The 19643-nt window shown below is 39.1% G+C and overlaps 1 protein-coding gene across 1 annotated transcript in view; it reads right to left on the bottom strand.

Moving 5' to 3' along the window:
* Positions 1–19643, bottom strand: part of USP45 (ubiquitin specific peptidase 45) — a gene marked incomplete at its 5' end in the record, with an annotated part of 48326 nt that overhangs the window by 11554 nt on the left and 17129 nt on the right. The window contains 4 exons of the mRNA XM_082480586.1: positions 1051–1142; positions 2151–2232; positions 6832–6919; positions 19168–19298. Of these exons, the coding sequence (XP_082336712.1) occupies positions 1051–1142; positions 2151–2232; positions 6832–6919; positions 19168–19298 (393 nt within the window). The remainder of the gene's footprint in view (positions 1–1050; positions 1143–2150; positions 2233–6831; positions 6920–19167; positions 19299–19643) is intronic.

Here is a 19643-nt window from a genome sequence, read left to right as displayed (position 1 = left end):
AGGTTCCAGTAAAGCAATAAATGAGATCAAAACTATTGTAACTATGATGACTGACTGCCTGATGAGCGCTCTTCAAACAGGGGTTCCTCTAAAGAGTGAGTTTGCATGAACGAACATTAGTCAAAAATATCTTTGCCAACACAGGCAAAGGAAAAGCGAATGCTAAACTCTTCCTCAAAGGGCTACAGCTAGCAAATTCCCGAGACCTCTGCAGGCAGAATATAAGAATCCAGCAAAAATAAATGAGACACGCAAAATACATACAACCTCTATTTTGTATATAGTCAAAGTTCTTCATTGATGCTAGTAGCACATTGAAGTGTAATCTGCACATCACAGAGAGGGAATTTTACCTGGCACTGCAGGACTGTGCTTAATTATTCAGGCTGATTGATTTACTTAATCTCTATAATATGAAATATAATGTTTTAAACCAAACACAAATGTTACATTCAATTAGAAAAGTCATGCAAATAAGATTTTTCTCTTCTGAAGTTAAAGAAAATTATAAGAAACATGGAAAGCATTTATGATGAAATGTCAGTAATATTAATTATGAAAGGAATATGCTGTTCATTAGAGTTATTACGTTAATTATCGAAAATACTTCAAGAACAAAAAAGTAATTTTAGCATTTCCCCACTCATACTAATTCAAAGTAAGTGATTTCCAATTTTCGGGTATATCCCAGAAGAGTAGGCAGAAGGATTTATGTTTTAAGATAAGTAGATGTTTTAAAAATATCAAATAAAATTGCGTGTAACACAGATGATTATAGAATTTGGAACCTCCAGCCTTAAGTTAAATGTAAAATCAAGCCCAGGACTTGAATCCTTTTTGAATTCAAAGGACCCCTCTTCTTAGGTTTGTGGAGGATAATGCTTTATAGAAGGAATAAATAATTTTCAATGAAAAACTTTCAATAAAGTTTTGCTTTTACAAACAAACAAACAAGTATAAAATTGGCAATACAATTTTATACTTTCAAGACAACGTTGTCAAATCAGTATGTGATCTATTCCACATCAAACCAAATTCCAGTATACCTACATTTTCACATTCCTCACACATGACAGTGCTAGTCAATTCACCAACAAAGATCCTATCTATGAAGTTCATCTTCACACCCTCTCTTCCATATGCTGAAAAAACATTGCCTTTTTTAAATGTGAAAAATAACAGATCCAATGCCACACTATAAGTACAACAAAATTCTTTCTAAGATTCATTGTGAAAGTATAATTTAAAAACATGTTAAAAACGTTTTGAACACAATACAATAACATCATATACCGTATTATCTCAACATTTCAAAATATTTTAGTGCCCTTTTATCCTTCATTCCCCACCTACTGTAACAGAATAGTAATACTGTATCTCTCAAGAAGCCTTTTAAATAAAACCTCAGATTTCTTTTGAATACATAATACTGTATCACCTTGATAAAGACACTAGGGTAGCAGACAAGTTGTCACCCTTTCTAAATGGTGTTTGAAACTACAAAACTCTTAAAAAAGGAGACCGAAGCCTGTTCGAATACATCTCTATGCCTTAACTGTTGCAGATTTTGGAAGGGTGACTTTCAAAACAGCTTAATCATTATTAAGACGTTAATTTAAGCAAAATCACCAAAATTAGAACTTTTGCATAAATACATAAACACACAAAAAGTAATTAAAAAATGCTTGTTTTGAAAAAAACAAAAAACAAAAAACAACCATGCCTTCTTTGGAAACAGCTTCCTATCTTGGCTTTGCAATCATATTTAGAGTTCTTGTGGTATCAGACAGCTGACAGAAATCAGTTTTATTTATGGAAAGTGGCCTCTCTGAGTGATACAATGATTGTGGCTATATAAGAAACCTGAAGATGCAGAAAATTATTTTTGGAAAACAAAATTAATTTCTACCTATCATTACAAGATCCATTATTAATACAGGGGAAGACTTTATCCTGGATACAAAGACACAAGTCAGCACATACTAAGCTCTCTATCCTTTAGATATGCACTAGATGGCACTAAAATAATACATAATAAAAGTCTTGTAATTACAGTACTTCGGGACTGATGTTTGCAATAGTCAGTTTTGAGGACAATGGCACTTAAAAACTTGTGCATTTTTATAAGTATTCAACAAAGAGTTGCATACCTTTGACTTTTCTTCTAGTTTCCTCATCTGCTGTCTTAGTAGTTGGATTATTAAATGCTTTTAAGATACCAGTTTGTATACGCTATAATTTAGAAAAAAAAAACAAAACCAAAACCATTTAGCAAGTATTTTAAGTGTAAACATTCTAAAAAGTATTAATATATGATTAGGCTTTATGTACTCTTATTACCATAAAATAAGCATTATTTAATATTTTAAAACTACTGTTGTTACACACTAACAGCGTCAAAGCTACATGAGCTTAACCGTAGCAGGTAACCATGGAAAAATGTCCTCCCCTTAAAAAGGGAGCCATTGGAGAGCGCTTGAGAGGTTATCAAGAAACTGTAAGATTTACAGTGAACAAATACTTTCCATTTACTTCCACTGTTGGCGGGGGCAGAGTGGGGGGGGGGAATGCTGAAGAAAAATGGACTATTACTGATTGCTAGGATACAAAATACTTGAAGGCAGCTAAGTATCTTGCAATAGCCAGACTTCAGTGACTGTTTTGGGGCAGTATTTTTATTACTTCTGTTTACTTTCTAGCACTGCGCATTTCAAAGCTATGTTAGAAAACCTTAGGAGCGGTACAAAACTTTTCAAGAACCCATATAAATGTCATCAACATTTGCTTGGAAAATCCGTTTTTGAAAGAAGAAAATTCATACAGGGGGTGCTTCCCCCGGTATTTCTCAGCTGCCCTGGGCTAAGGGGATGCTGTGTCCCCGCGAGGTGTACCCTGGCAGCAGAACCCCACGGGCTGGCACAAAGGCAGCTCAGCCCCATCCCCGACACGCTGCCAAGACGGAGAAGGAAGCCGGAGGCTGAGTCAGGTCCATGGCCAGGGAATGCTGCAGCCTGCCTGACCCATGCCTCCCTTCTTCCCGGCAAACGTACTGTCTCTCTCATCCACAAACTCTAGTAACGTGTACGAGTCTCTCACGTGGGTGCGCAAATGACATTTACAATGACATGTGTCACGCAAGTCACAGTTGGAGCAAAGTACCATTCTAGAGACAAACAGTGATAGTAAACCTTCTGCAAGTAACCCAAACCCTGTGTCCTAACAGGAAAAGAATAATAACTCTTGTGTGCAGGCAGCAAATAACACTTGCAAGCCACATATTACACTACGACAGACAGCGTCGGAGGTTTGGTTTCCAGTTCAGGCACCCATCAGACCAAGTCATACTCCCACCTTATGAGTATGTGACCTGGCTTGTGAATTAACTCCCGCTGCCCCAAGCTCAGCTTTGTTCATCTTAAAGCCAACAATATACTAAAAGGACTAATCAATAGGTAATTCATGAAGCCGAGCACTATAAATGGGTTTAGGGCCATAAGCAACCCTTTTGTTGGGATTAGCGCGTTGAACCATTTATTTAGGTCAAAGAAAGACATAGTCTTTGAATGGGCAGGGCGATGGGGACAATGGCAGCAGACATTAATCAATTAGCAGCAGGGTTCAGCCACTTCAGGCCCCGGTGTGAAACCATCTCCAGCCCACACTGCTGGAAACGGCAGACGCTATGTCACCTTCATTGTAGTATCGACAAGCTTTTATCTTAAAAAATCCACTTGTGTACATACACACTTTTGAACTTTTTTTAACGTGGACAGGGAAAAGTTCAACACAGGTGTTGGACACAATATACAAAACCATAGAGAAAAGGCAAAAGTGTAATGTGATTTTTTGTTAGTTCCTATAACTACTGCCATGTTATACATCATCTGTATTTCTCATCAAAACTCTTAGAGTTTAAAAAAATTAACCCCGGTAGGTGTAGGGTAGCAGGAATGGCCACGTTCAGCGCTCTCGCAGGTGGACGGCAAAGCAGCTGGCTGCCCTTCCAGCAGGGCTATTCCCTCTTCTGAGAGTAAAGTTTAAAAGCAGCGTGAAAGGGAAAGGTTAGCGGCTGTAACCCCTGCTACAGGGCTCTGGTGACAGACAGGTTACAGCAGTCAGGCTGTCCCCAGCCGGAGCTGGCGTGGTGGGGAGGCCATGGGGCAGCTGCTGAGCTCCTGCTAGGGTCACCATGGGCCTGATGTTCGCCGTTTGTCATGCCATCTACAGACCCGAAACATGGGATAATTAAATAAATTTTTTAAAAAGACTGAGAGCTTTTACTACTACTGTCTGTGGCGGAGCAGCCCGAGGTGATAAAGACGTGTTTGCAGAGAGTTGGGGTGGTTCAGCCTGGAGAAGAGAAAGAAGGCTCCAGGGAGACCTTATAGCAGCTTTCCAGTATCTGAAGGGCACCTACAAGAAAGCTGGAGAGGGACTTTTTACAAGGGCATGTAGTGATAGGATGAGGTGTAATGGCTTCAAACTGGAAGAGAGTAGATTTGAATAGATATTAGGAAGAAATATTTCACTCTGAGGGTGGTGAGGCACTGGAACAGGTTGCCCCGGGAAGTTGTGGATGCCCTGTCCCTGGAAGTGTTCAAGGCCAGGCTGGACGAGGCTTTGAGCAACCTGGTGTTGTGGAAGGTGTCCCTGCCCATGACAGGGGCATTGGAACTACATGATCTTTAAGGTCCCTTCCAACCTAAACCATTCTATATTGCTATGATAATGCACCATTACAGCAGCAGAGGGATGTAATCACAGGGCAGGGTGGGAGCAACTTCTCCCTGTCTGGTGACGGCGGCTGCAGAAATACTGCCTGAAAGGTCACTTAAAATTCTCACAATCTTCCATTACTCTTTTGTGGTAGCTACTGTAGCTGTTACCGCTCTCTAATAATAAAAAATTCAAAAGGCAAATACGAATGCAGGTTATCATAATGATAGCACATTCACTGGTGAAACTGAGATTGACTTGAGGGGAAAGCACAATCACCCACTGGAGAAGCTGCTTAGTAGTTGTAATAATCTTGCTTTTGGTGAATCCTCATTTGTGAAGCAAATACAGTTTCGACATTTTATTACATGAAAATCACCAAACAACAAAATAAAGTTTCCCTCTACTGCAAAAACATGACAAATGTTTTTTAACTAAGATCAGCTGCTTCTGTTGCGTGCCCTGTTCAACACCTAATTTTGTAAGTGCGACAAAGTCAAGGTTTAGCTGTTTCTCCTTGTAGTTCAGTTCTTATGATCAAGTGTACTGCTGACAAGACCAATATATATTAATATTCCAGTAGGATGGGGATTTGTTCAGTGCTACTCTAGTGCCAGGAACCGGGCTCTGACACAGCTTTATGTCTCATCTCCAAAATAATTCAGCTCAGTATCATGACATTCATCACATTACTAAATGAGAGGGAAGAGGAAATATGCTAGTCAGTATGGGATTTAAGGCCCTCCTTTTGATGAGACTTAGAAAACACCATTTCCCAAAATATCATCTGAAAAGAAGGGTCCAAGATTAAGTCAGGCAGACGAAATACGCTATGGTCAAAATAGTTTGAGCAAGCAAACGTATTCTTCTTTGTATTCAACAATGCAGGAGGCAGAGATAACAAAGCAAAAGAAACGTGAGAAAAAAACACACAGGGACATTTTTAATATAACAGGTTATATACCTGGTATACTTGGATGGAGATTTTAAATAATGAAAAGCAGCACCTTATAAAACACGTAGTTCTTCACACTTTCAAGAGATATAAGAAACTTTGCAGTATTTTATTTTTGTCCTACTTTTTCACTTAAATAGATTTCAATGAAAATTATGGGCAGGCCCACAGCTAGGAGCTGCTAATTTCTGTCCCAGAGCACTTTGTCAGCTACATTGGAGGTTCTACTTTTTTGACCACCCAGAATTCCTTTTTTTGTCCTTTAATTATTTTAATCATAGAATGGTTTAGGTTGGAAGGGACCTTAAAGATCATGTAGTTCCAATGCCCCTGTCATGGGCAGGGACACCTTCCACAACACCAGGTTGCTCAAAGCCTCGTCCAGCCTGGCCTTGAACACTTCCAGGGACAGGGCATCCACAACTTCCCGGGGCAACCTGTTCCAGTGCCTCACCACCCTCAGAGTGAAATATTTCTTCCTAATATCTATTCAAATCTACTCTCTTCCAGTTTGAAGCCATTACACCTCATCCTATCACTACATGCCCTTGTAAAAAGTCCCTCTCCAGCTTTCTTGTAGGTGCCCTTCAGATACTGGAAAGCTGCTATAAGGTCTCCCTGGAGCCTTCTTTCTCTTCTCCAGGCTGAACCACCCCAACTCTCTCAGCCTGTCCTCATAGGAGAGGTTCTCCAGCCCTCTCATCATCTTTGTGGACAGATCCATGTCCTTGGACGCAGTACTCCAGGTGGGGTCTCACCAGAATGAAGTAGATGGGCAGAATCACCTCCCTCGACCTGCTGGCCATGCTTCTTTTGATGCAGCCCAGGATGCGGTTGGCTTTCTGGGCTGCAAGCGCACATTGCCAGCTCATGTTGAGCTTCTGATCAATAATAAAGGCAAACAATTCAGATTCCTAAAGTTACCATGATCTACTCACCATACTCTTTCTGAAACTTACACTTTTATTCCAATCAGCTGTTTTAACCCATCAACCTGAACATAATTAACTCCTCTTTCAAAAAAGTCATTATTTTTCTCAAGATAACAAAACAAGCCACTGCTAAGTACATTTTTAAAACATGGGGAACATGAAGAACATTGAAGCAAAGTTTACCGTATAGTCAAATAAGTTACTTAAAAACACACAGAAAGACGTTACCTTTGTTTCTTCAATCCTCATTGCATCCAGGAGATAGTGCAGAAGCTCCTGGCTGTCCTGCTGCTGGAACCCCTTAAACCGAGGAGCCCTACAAAAGAAGTAGTAAGGAATTTAAATTTACATTGGGAGGTTCTTAGTGAGACAAAGTCTACATGAGACTCCTGTTGGATGTCAGGGGTATAAATAGGTGCAATCCCTGCTGGATCTAATGGGGCTTTAGGAAGGTCCTGGTGTGGCTGCAATTACACCAACAAGGCTGCATTTTCACCAGGGTAGCATTTTGACCAAATTGGGGACGGCTTGACTAAAATACAGTTTTGCCAGTGAAGTTTCATCCACGCTGGCAGCACTTTGCTAACAGACTGCACCAGTACTTCTGTATCACCAAACAGACCCAATTTTCATAGTGCTTAACCTCCCTTGCTATCTCACCCTTCTCTTTACTAAGAGGAAATCTCAAATGCACATCAAACAGTCTGTATGTAGTAAGCCAGAAACAGCACTGTAGTCTGAATTGGAAAAAGATGATCTTGAAATGGAAGGGAAGTCACAAAGTTATGCATCAAACAAACAAAGAAAAACTGCAGGTTGGAATCCAAATGAGAATTCCTCAAGCTCTTAAACAAAAGTATGTATAACCATCTCTTCTGAATGGCTCCACAGTCAATCAATCCAGCTATCTGCAGCTTCCTGAACTGACTCAACAGTCAATGAGTAAGATGGTAAACACGCTAAAAATAAATAGCATCACATAAGCATATGGATTTCAAATGTTATTAAGAAAACATTCTTCAATTAATGTTACAGACATTGCAAGATAAATGCTCTAAACGTAGGATTTCCATTCTAAAAGCACTGCTAATGAGAAAAGCCAGGGTTTGGGGTGGGGTTTTTTTGGTAGAAAGAGTTAACTACTCTCCTGTTTTAAGTTACTCTTATAAAGTTTTAAAAGGACCTTTTAGCATCATGACTTATCAACTCACATCATATCCACATCCAAACTCCTGTTCTACAGTCTAACAAACTGCAATACTTCACGTCTGAAATTCATATTAAAACATATAGTATTACCAGAAGCAAACAAAACGCACCTTCATACCTAAAATGGAAAGAGCCCAAAACTGATGAGACAATCTCTTCACAGTTGTTTTGATTCAGACAATGCATCTGAATCCAGATTCCAAAAGCTATCATATCAGGTCTGCAAAAGCAGGTAATAAATTGGCTACACATTGTCTGATTTTTTTGCCCCAAAGCTGCTTATAGGAATTGTATACCCAACTGATTTTGAGAGCAAAAAACCCCAAAATCTGAGATGACATAGGTTGAAATTTCACAAGCCTTCTGCACTAATTCAAAGGAACCTTCCTGATTCGCCCATCGTAACAGCCAAGTATATCGAGTATTTTGCTCCCACTGCATATTGAATACAAAAACATTACAAATTTTAGCTTTTTTGCAGTTTCCGAGTGCATCAAAACAAGTTACCTGGTCAACCCACGGAATATCATGAAGTGTCCACATTGTTACTGTGATTTAATATCACTACATTTCCTACCACCATTAGCTTACTTTACTAATCTGAATAGCCAGCATTAAAAAGAAAATTCTGATACAACGCTCTTTCCTCACACTAATCGAGTTTAGAAGATGGGGGATAGCGTGGTCCATCCCATCCAAACTTTATAACCCTTGGTAAAACTTTTTAAAGCCTCATTTCTGTGCCACATCCGTAAGCACAGGTGGTGGATACACCCGCCCTGAGCCCACCAGAATCGGTTCCTACATGCCAGCCCCCTGTGGGAATTTCCCTGGCCATCCCCAAAACTGCACTGAGCAGCATCTTGGGCTGAGCGCGTGAAGTGGCCTGCAGGAGAAAGCCACAAGGCTGCACCTCTCCAGCCATCCCGTGATTTTGTTCACGAGGTGGGTGATAAGCACTTCTTGTATATCTGTGTGCCACAGACATCCTTTTTACAATAAAGTTGAAAGAAGGGTTTGGGGTTTTTTTTTGTTTTGCTTTGGTTTTGAGATCCCTAATGAGCTAAAAAGCATTACAGCTGCCACTGAAAAAGATATTGCTTCTGCATAAATAATAAGATCGCTACCTCTTGGATGTGCGATACTGAATGACTGTCTGAAATTCCCAGATTACAAGCCCACCTTCTAGAATAATATATAGTGGCTACTCAGGCTAAACAGGATCTAAGTCACCAAAGACTGCAACAGCTTCTTAAAAAAAAATAAAGCAAAACTGCGTACTTCCAAACTTTCCATCTCTAGAAATTAAAACTCTTGAAGGAAAGGGACTACGTGCCTTGGAAAATACACATCTGGTGCTGCCCTTGTCCTCTGAGTCTACACCACCCTTCGAGCTGCCCTCTTCCATGGTGTCTGGCCACAGCACCAGCGAAGATGAGCCAGACTGTGAGTCAGCCCAAGGACACAGAAGGGACCCTGGCACTGGCTGAGTTTGTACCATTAACGCTTTACTACACAGGACAAAAAAAAAAGCAAAGGCTCCACAGGAAAGGCAATTCTTGTAAAAAGGCCACCAGCAGCATCCGCATGAGCCTCATAACACAAAAGAGGAAAAACCTCTGTTTCAGGCTATGCTACAATTTACACCAGTGGTGTTTTAGCCAACTGCACAGGGGTAATGTTGCATTTGTTCATAAGACCACCATTCAGCAGTCCAAATCACTGCTATTCAAAAACTGTAGATTCCTTTTTTTGCTACTCACAGCATCTAAATATACTCTAAATATCATATTTTGCAGGCATAGATCACATAGAAATTACAAAATACACGTATGAATACATGGATAGACCCTTAAGGTGTTATCCTTACTAAGATAACCATAGCTAGAAGGCTTCTCATAAACAATTTGGATCTCCAGCTTCTTGCAACCCCAAATTAGACCGTGTAAATATTCACTATTATCATATCTCTATTCACATTAACTGTAACTTACTGGCCAAGCCATACCTGTCTTACCAGGCAAGTTACCCTTTAGATCTTTAATTACAGTCTTGGATTCAAATCTAAAATGGGATTTGAAAGTGCAGATTTTTGCATTTCCAGTAATGCCACCAAATTGCAGCTGTGACTCCCACTGCCCACTGGGAAGAGCACATGCAGGCGTAACCATGTGCACCCCTTCCAAAATCCAGCACAGGAGAGAACTGGCTGAGCAGAGCACAAAAAGGAATTTTATCAAACTGTCGGAGTGGCCAGAAGAAGCAACCACTTACTTGGTTACTCAATTTTATTAAACACAGGTTGAGCCAGTTTTCATTTTCAGCCTCAGACTGCGTGCTCTGGCTAACCAGCACATCGAGCTGTAAATACGTATCAGTACTTTCTCAAGGCACAATAATCTTACTTGCCCAGCCATGCTCTTCTAGGCTTCCTGAAGGTGAGGTTTCTTTCCCACTCATAGACCAAAGCTGCTCAGGTTTCCTTCAGAAATCTGTGCCCATGGGCAGGACAAATTAAAGGCAATCAGAAAACGCATCAGACGTGCACCGTGCCTAGGAGAGTAAAACATAAAGCTGGGCAAGATGTCGAGATGCCAAGCTAGGGCCCGGCAGCCCGGGGCTACAGGCAGGGCAGCGATAGAAGGGGCTCAGCTCTGAACTGCTCGCTGGAGGCACTTTGGGATGTAACTGGAGAAGGATTGAAGGTGACGAGGCATCTAAGGTCAGTGCCTAAAATTAAGTGGAATAAATCTGGACCTGCATACGCAAAACAACATCCTGCACATTTACAAATATGATACTTTCACGTCTGTATTTCAAATCTACTTTTTGACACAAAGTTGACAATAACCCTAGTTAAAAATGATTTAATGATGCTGCTCTACTATGAGGCTTGCTATAAAATCTGGAATCAGCAGGGTGGGTGATCTTTTCAAAGTAAAATTTTTTTTAAAGTCAAATTTTTTTTTGCATGTGCAGGTGAACCTAAAAAATGAATTTCAAATTTTTAAAAAATCAATTCATTCAAACTTGAAATATTTCTTTTAAAAATTAAATATTTTGGTTTAATATTATTAAAATGCAATTTGTTGCTTCTACTAAAATCAAATGCTTTATTTCTAATTAATTTGATTATAAAACCCAAATACATTCTGACAAGCACTGAATTTTTATTTTGGAACCAATAAAACACTCAATATACATTAAAAAAATAAATATGTACTTGCATGCACACGTTTACATGCATGCACACTTTCACTTTTCAATTTCCTAAAAGTTTCCCCATTGTTTCTTTAATTAAATGGCCAGCAATCTGAAATAATTTTTTTTAACCCATATGCCAAAATCAGTTCAATTCTGAGATACCTAGTTAGTTAGCCATAGCATTATCATTAGTTTTATTTATGAGAAATTTCTTGTTTTCCTGAGACAGTGGGAATCAATGGGTATATTCAGCCCATCTCCTCCAATATGTGCACATTAATAGCTCCAGTGTACAGCAAGAAAACAAAATCTTGCATTTACCCAACCTGGATCCTGGTACTGATGGGATTTTTTTTTTTTTTTTTGGCCACAGAAGCCGGGACACTGTAGTAAAGAGGAAGAAAAGGAAGAGACACTGTAGTAAAAAGGAAGAAAAAGGAATAATTACTTGTCAAAGAAGCAGCAAAGACTGCATGCTCCATCCCTGTTACAGGAGGGTTTTTTCATGGTCGGCACCGCTCACAGAGCAAGATCTGCAATGCCAATCAGAAAAAAAAACCACACATACCTTTCATTGCTGTTTACGGTTTGCAGTATAACCTCACACTGATGAACAAACAATAATCATTTCAGATGAAAATTAATTTACTAAATGATATTTCAAGGGAAAATAGTTTACCCATATGTTCCACACCAGTTTATTAGCTTGAAAGGGAGGGAAAATTAACTCAGCCATGGCAGTTTTTCATTTCTCTTAGTCTTTCATTTTACTAGCACATAGTGTATCTACGAGGACAAGATTATTTAGGCTTCTCTGTGCTTGTACTAAACCCTCTTCCACATAAAGCTACATGCTTGAATTTTAATGGTAACAAGGATGATGGGAATGTAGCAGCTACCACTTTAAAAGTAAAGTGGCAGGGAAAGGGACTTGTAAAGATGCTATGTAAGGTTTGAGTCATTTATTTTGACTGATAAATTATGTCATTGTTAACACTGCTTAATATACAGTTAAGCTGTCCTTCATGTACATAGCATGCTATGTGATGTTGTATATAATTCTAAATATCTGGTGATCTGCAGAAAAACATTTCAGATTAGTGCATTTGTTTTCAGGGGAAAGCCATAAAAGTAAACAAAAAAAAAACAATTAAAAAAAAAGAGGAGGGAGGGAATTTCACACCACGCAATGCATTTACTGGAAACGCCCTACACTTACAAACAAGTATTGGGGGAGGGGGGGGGAAGGAATTAATCCATGCTGATACACAGAAATCTGACAACTAAAAGATGTGCGCTCTTGTCTCCTTGAAAATATGCTTCAAGCAAGATCCCTGGCAAAAGTGGGGGACGTGAAGATGGTTGGTTCAGTTGACCGCTCACAGATGTGCTGACATATGGAAGCCAGTGCCAATGCGATACAACCTGTTGTACAGTGTCAGCAGGATAATGACAGAACAGGTTGAACTCCTGCTAATGGCCATAAGTGGTGAAGGACAACTGTGACATCTACATGCGTACTACTTGTCTAGCCTCTCATTACTCATCTGCAGACCAGTTGTAATTGCTTGACTGTCAGTTAAAGAAATACTTTTCATGATGATCTACTTCCTAGAATGTTTTAATAACAAAACCTGCATAATAATGTATTTTTAAAAGGAGAAAAACCCCAGTCCTCTAAGCATTAATACTTTTAATTCCTATCTTATATTCATGTGAGGGAAATTAAGCTATGCTTCAAAAACAAAAGTGGATACAATTACAGTCATTCAATCATACTGCACAGAACTGCCATACCTTTGCTGTAAATATCCTCTCCAAAATCATCCTTTCAATAATTACTATCTTTCATCAGAAGGTAGCCTAATACCTTGGAAAACTTTAGAAACAATAATAAGTGCTTGGAAACAGAAAACTATTTGATTTTTTCCACTAGTGCAAAATGCAGAGGAACCCCTTTAATACTGCAGTACCCTATAGAGAAGCAAAGTAAAATGGTTACTTAATGTTAGCCTGAGAGAAGAAATTTTGCTTATCTGCAATGAGGATGTTAATCTCTCAAGACTGATCAGTTACCACTGAAAATTACAAAAAAAAGCATGCAAAGCACCAGTTTATAGAAGTTACCACAACTCACAGGACTTACCTTTCCCAGTGACACTATCAAATACCTATTCACTGTCATTACAGAATAGCTAGAATGAAAAGTTTTGTTCTTCTTAAAGCAATCGTTCTTATTAGTGATCCCAAGTTATATGCAGTGCTATGACTGAAAAGAGAGCAAAATCTTACAGCATGATTAATCCCCATGATTAACCTTCTCTCAAACCTGCTCAACAGACATAAGAGTTCTGCTATCACGAGGTGCTTCATAGGAAAAAACCCAACCAAACACAGGCTTACCCCCACATGTAAATAACCAGTAACACCAGACATGCCTGTCCTGTCTTGATGGCATGGATAAACAACACTTAGCTCTCCTTTGGACGAGCTGGCTGATTTCTTTCATACTTTTCTGTCTCACCTTCCCCCAAAAGAGAAAACGAGGCACCATCGCTTTCTTTTGATGCACCAGACCTCTGGTACCTAGCACTTGCTAGAAGTAGCTCTGAACGGACATAACAGCTGACATGCTACACCAGAGCCGTTTCCCACTTTACCATCAGAGGGAAAATAAGGGTCTTTATCCTGAATAATGGAAATACCTGTCTGGGGAAATTTCTTCCTACCAGGTGGTAGCCAAGTGAAGGCCTTTAGGCATGAGGTCTTTCTTGCATCCCTATAAAAAAGTTTTCTCTCTCTATGGACATCTTATTCTTCTTTATTCCTTTAAGTCCTGCTAAGATTTTCAACAGCACTCTGTGACAGCAAGTTCCACAGGTTAGCTCTATGAAATGTTAAAAAAAACCCTTTTTTTCCCCTGGCTCTAAATCTGTTGCCATTCAGTTTCAGAGACAGTTCCTTGAACTCTTATGAGGGCAGTTAAATAAGCACAACTAATTTATCCGCTATCACTTATTGTCTTCTCTTGCTGTCATGCCTCCTTTCCATGTCCTCGCCTGCCTAAACTCCCAATATTCAAGTCCCTCTTGACATGAGGGCCTCCTATTTTTGTACCTCTCCCTAAAGCTCCAAACTGGTTTTATCCTGTAACACTCTACTCTGGTTAACCTGAACATTGCTACTGAGGATAGACCTCCGATGTACCTAATGAAATTACTGGTTTTCTCCTTCATTGTATCTACAAGCATTGCTTACGTAGCTCACCAATACAAATTACAATTACACACTACAAATACTTGTGTTGTCCAAAATGCTGCAGAGGTCTTCCTCCTGAATGGAAGAAGTGAACACAAAACTCGGAACAAGTGCAGATGATTCCTGCCAATGCACACTACTTATATATGTAATTATCTACTTTGCACACATAAACCTCACATATCCAGCTTTGTTAACTTATTCCTAAAATTAAGGAAACTTTGTCAAAGTTAACTGAGATGAAGACGTGCGATCTCTCAGCTGCTGCTGCACGGAGAAGAAGATTCAATCTCCTGTGTCAGAGAGCTCCTGAACATGGCACAGCTCCATCAGCAAGGCATGTGGAGCCACAACAGGGACCCCAAAACAATCCTTCACAACTAGTCACAGGAACATCAACTGTGTGTTTGGCTGCTTTTATCTTTAAATGGTAAAAGTCAAATGGGAAAAACAAGCAAGTTGGAAATCTTTTCTTGAAAGAGATTTTTCTCTACAGCAATATTATTTTAAAAGAAAAGGCTCAAAAAGACTCCTAATTAGTAAGAAAAATCCTGTTTCTTTCACCCCTTAAATCTTGTAGGTTACCTCAGTTTCCCCTAGCATTTTCTCTCAGAAGTGATAAATGTGGAATGCTCCAAGCTTTGTTTGGGTTTCCCTCCAAAACTAATCAAGAGTCCTAACTGCGCATGACCTCCGTTCTGTCAGTCCCACCTCCATCTTGAGTCCTACTTTCTGCACCTGAGAAGGAAGGACGAATACTCCTCAGGGAGGGAAGATGTATGCATATTTTGTGACCGCCAATAAAATCTTTGTTAGGCAAGTATTTTTTCCTGCATGTTAATGTAGCAATATAATACCCCTATAAATAAGTATTTGGTGGAAGTTTGAAGATGCTAAATTCTGTAACTACTCTCTGGAGTCATCACTTAAGTACTGCAACCTTTACTTGCTACACAAACCTAAGCTTTCTTCCACCAATAAAATTATTCAATCATAACAAATAAAGGAAATAAAATGCATGTTCTCTTAACATATCTGTGTTGCGTTAGTCACTAAGTCTCCAGATAAGTCAGAAGTCTGCAGTCCTGATATTCAGCATAGTGGAAAACCAACAGAAGGGCCCCGTAGCTATGCTCACAATCTGTCCTCGCAAAACATCTGACAGCTGCAACACTAACAAAATTAACAGTGGATGAATTAGTACCAGACGCTAAACAGTTGCTATAGAAAGACTCATCCATTTCTTTTCTTCTTCTCCCCTTCTTCAACCCAGCTACCCCACCACTTGATAAAATTAACACTCGGTATCATTTTTTTTTCTTTTGTTATTTAATAAAAACGCACCACAAATACCCTTTCATACACAAGATGATGAACTTCACGCCGTGATCTCCCTAGACTCTTAAAGACACAGTCTGCAGTTGAAAGGACTGTGTCCCAGTTCTCTCACCGCTGTTGAGCAGCAAACGTGCACCCACTTGCAGAATTTCTCACTTGCAGGTTTTGGGATCCCACCTGGTGCTACGACACAGCTGCAGCTGAAGAAGGCAACACTTGCTCCCTTTCCTTACAGGCTCTCTGCCCGTACCTAGCTGTATTTCTAAGTACCTTCACCCACTCTTTTTGGCTCTTCCTTCCTTCCCTGACTTCTTAGGTCTTCTTTCACTGAGCACTTTTAAATTTTGGAGTAAGGATGCCCAGTTCAAATGTGAGCATTCAAACTCACACTGCAACATCTGAAGCAGGTGGAGTCCTGAAATCCTACAAGGGCATCAAAAAAAGCAACTCTGGACATCAAATTCAGAAGTATATTCCAGCATTGAAGTGGAAATGAGGGCTAGTGTCAGGTCTTAAATTATACAGCTACCTTGATTCTATCTTGCATCAACTGATTCAACATGAAAATACATCATCACTCAGCTAGGAGATTAAAAACCAAAAAACACTCAAACTCATCAATACCAATTTAATCAAAATTTATAATTATTTTTATATATATAAACTAATTGTGTCATCAGGAAAAAGTAACTATTTTTAAAGGATCAGCTACACATAAGAATTATTTTACTAGGAAAATGCTGTGTTACTTTTTGGCTAGATAGCATACTATAACAGTCCTGACAAGTAGACAGATCTAAGTATATAAAGAACAGCAGCATATCATCACCTGCTGACAGCTTCAGCATTTCAACCACTCACATTTGTAAGAAGCCTAGTAGGATTTGGAAGTGACTATACTAAGTATAATGTCTATATTCTGCATGACCACTCAGCGTCCGTGTCCCTGTTTTGCAAGCTATAAGCAACGATTCAAAATAATGTTATGGTAAAGACTGGGAAGACAATTCCTGGGTCTCTGAGTCCAACTCTTGATATCACAGACAAGTACATCCTATATTATCTGTACAATCTGCTTCATAAACTCCTTATTGAAGAAAGTTATGGTCATATACTGCAGAGTGGGACTGAGACAGCAAGATCTGTGATGGGGAAAGAATAAATTTAAAAAAACAAAACAAAACTAAAAATGAGGTTGCAACTGGAGTCAGCAAACTTTTATGTAAAATATATAAAAACTAAACACTATTATTACAAGTTCTTCCCCATAACCTGCTTCCCAGTAGTTCATAGTTCTCATGTATTTCAGAGAACTATGTCAGAGAAAGACAAATCTTGTTTTTCAGTGTAGTTCCTCCTTTTACACATTATTCCCATCACCTCTTTAGGAAAGATGCTGTTTGATCTTTACTTGTTAAGTAAGAGTTTGTGCTAATGCATGTGAAGACCACAAGCAGTGCATGCCTTCAAGATTACTTTATTAACACGACTTCTTGGCAGGATTCAAAAAACAGCTCACGAAGAAAGCTGCAGCAAAACAGATTTCTTCCTAGCTGGGACTCCTGCAATCTTGCCATGCTCTCTCTTTCATTTCAGCTTTGCTAAAGAGTAGAAAGACAACTTTAAAAGATGAAAAAAGGCTTTGTAAACATGGCATGACAGAACACTGGATTCATGCTATTTAAGTTAATATATAGTAAATATATTGTTTTCAGAGATAAAGATTTCCCCTTCTCCTACTTTGACCACTGCAGCCTGCTGAATTTGCTGAAATCCTCCCTTTCTTCCTTCTTGCTACGTCACCATCAATAACAAAATAATCAAAAGACCAAAACCTTCTGTCATACCTGTGCAGCCACTTACTGCCCCTGAACACCTAATTTCTTGCTAACAGGATGTGGCTGACACTTTTGTTATCAATACTAGAGCTAGCATAGGATTTGTATCTAAGTTGTGTTCTGCAAGGCTAATAAAAGTAAGAAGTAGGGATGAAGGCAAGAGATGACAGAAGCTGACAGATACGTGTCTAAACAGCAAAAATCTGCTGCCCACATTAAAATATGCTGCAATTTTAGCTGGTTGTTAAAGTATATGCCCATCTTAAAGATCAAAAAACAACAACTAGATATCTGAGATTTAATATGATATATTGTGTAGCCATCACTTGAGTACACAAACACACAGAGCAGATATAAAATAGCTGTCACTTCAAAAATACAATGCCATCTGAAGTGTACCGCATTGTGATTGTTTTACAATGAGTCTGCTAAGGTGGGCTTCAAAACACGTTTTACATCATCCTTTCCCTTCTACCCTTGATGCTTACAGAGAAAAAAACTACTATTCCTATTTAATAATTTCACTTCCATTACTCGACCAAATTTTGTTCTTATAATCACATTTTTGAGGTAACCCCAAAACAGCAGGAGGAGTGAGGAAACAACATCTTTTTCTTCCCTATATATTTTTCTTCCACGTAGATAATGCTAAACAGAGAATGCTGCTGTTTGACTCAAAATCACTATAAGGACACTTTAGACACATTTCCTTTTACAGGTCAAAAGAATCAAAAGGAAGTCAAGTACAACAGAAAAACTAAGTTTGCGCAGTTGAATTTTGAAGATAATAAAAAGGTAATAACTGATTTCTTTATCAGAATTAAATTGTCCCTGCTGTAGGCTAAATGCTTTTGCTTCTTTATAGCAAATTTTAAACCCACGTTTGTACAGTGAGGTTGCCCCAGAACACCCTGGTAGTAGGCTGCAACTTTCCTCTTAACTCTCTGGCTGCAGAATGTTTAAAATTCCATACATTAATACTGTAGCAAATAAATTAACATGCATTAATTATCTTTTTTTTAATGTGAGATTCATCTATATCATCTTCCAGTTACTCTGCTTCTACAGTTTCTTTCACTTATAAAGTCATTATTTAAATATTTGTATCAACTTTGAAATAGGTCTTCTACAGGTGCTTTAAAAAGCAAGATTGTTTGCATCATAATTGAAGGCACCTACAAAGCACCACTGTAAACATTTTCCATGCCAAGAAACAGGAGTTTCTTCAGGGCTTACGAGCTCCTTGCAATCTGGAGCCATATGCCATTTCAGTACTGCTTCAAGTCCTTACTTGTTAGACTTTTTAATTTTGAATTGATGCCAAGGTCAGACATCACAGCAGAGGTTTCCCATTTAAAAGCTTACCCTTTTTTCAAAATACCTCCATACACTTTCCAGTATTAGCACAGCTTTATGCTAATATACCTCAAAAGCTCTATTTTCTTCAGTTTTACCATGCCCTCTTCTGCCCCCTCACACTCAGTTCAAAGCCCATCGAAAGTTACTGGTTATGGACTGGGTGACACATTTCATGAAGAGCAGGTACAACCCTGGAGCACAACAAGGAGCCCTGCAACTTTAAAACACAAAGACATTTTCTGGATTGCCTGGTAAAAATCTAATGGCACCTTAGAAAGGACAAAAGACATGGCATGCTTAGAAACATATCACTGGAAATAAAATATAAATAAATAAGTAAAATATTTACAATACCTACTTTTGACAAAGCTGGCTGAACAGCACTTTGGGAGAAAGAGGACCTTTTCCAGCCTCCCTCATGCTGTGAAGGAACAAGAACATCGCTGAAGTCAAGGGTCCCGGGCTGGAGAGGTTTACCACCAAAGGATCCTTCAAAGCAAAGGTAAATTGCATATCAGATTTCAAAGTTAATGACACACAAGACTTATTTCCAGTTAGCACATTTATGACAAAGAACAATGTAACTTTCAGTCTTAGAGTGGGTTTGGTTTTGGGGGTTTTTTTAAATGTTGATGTCACCTACAGGATTGAAATATTTGAAGAGAAAGCTTATTATTTAAGCAGCAATAGTTGCAAAACCAAACAATTCTTGTCCAGCAAATTGGTTAGTAACCAATAGTTTTGCGAAGAGGCATGTCAACGAGCCAGTCTGACTCTCACAAAACCGGACTACCTCCTGTATTACCTGCTTTATTCTTAATCCCACGTGCACCG

The sequence above is a fragment of the Vanellus vanellus genome (genome assembly GCF_965231255.1).
Source record: "Vanellus vanellus genome assembly, chromosome: 3".
NCBI classification, from domain to species: Eukaryota; Metazoa; Chordata; class Aves; order Charadriiformes; family Charadriidae; genus Vanellus; species Vanellus vanellus.
Note: the sequence above shows the minus strand (reverse complement) of the source record. Positions and strands in the feature narration are given on the sequence as shown.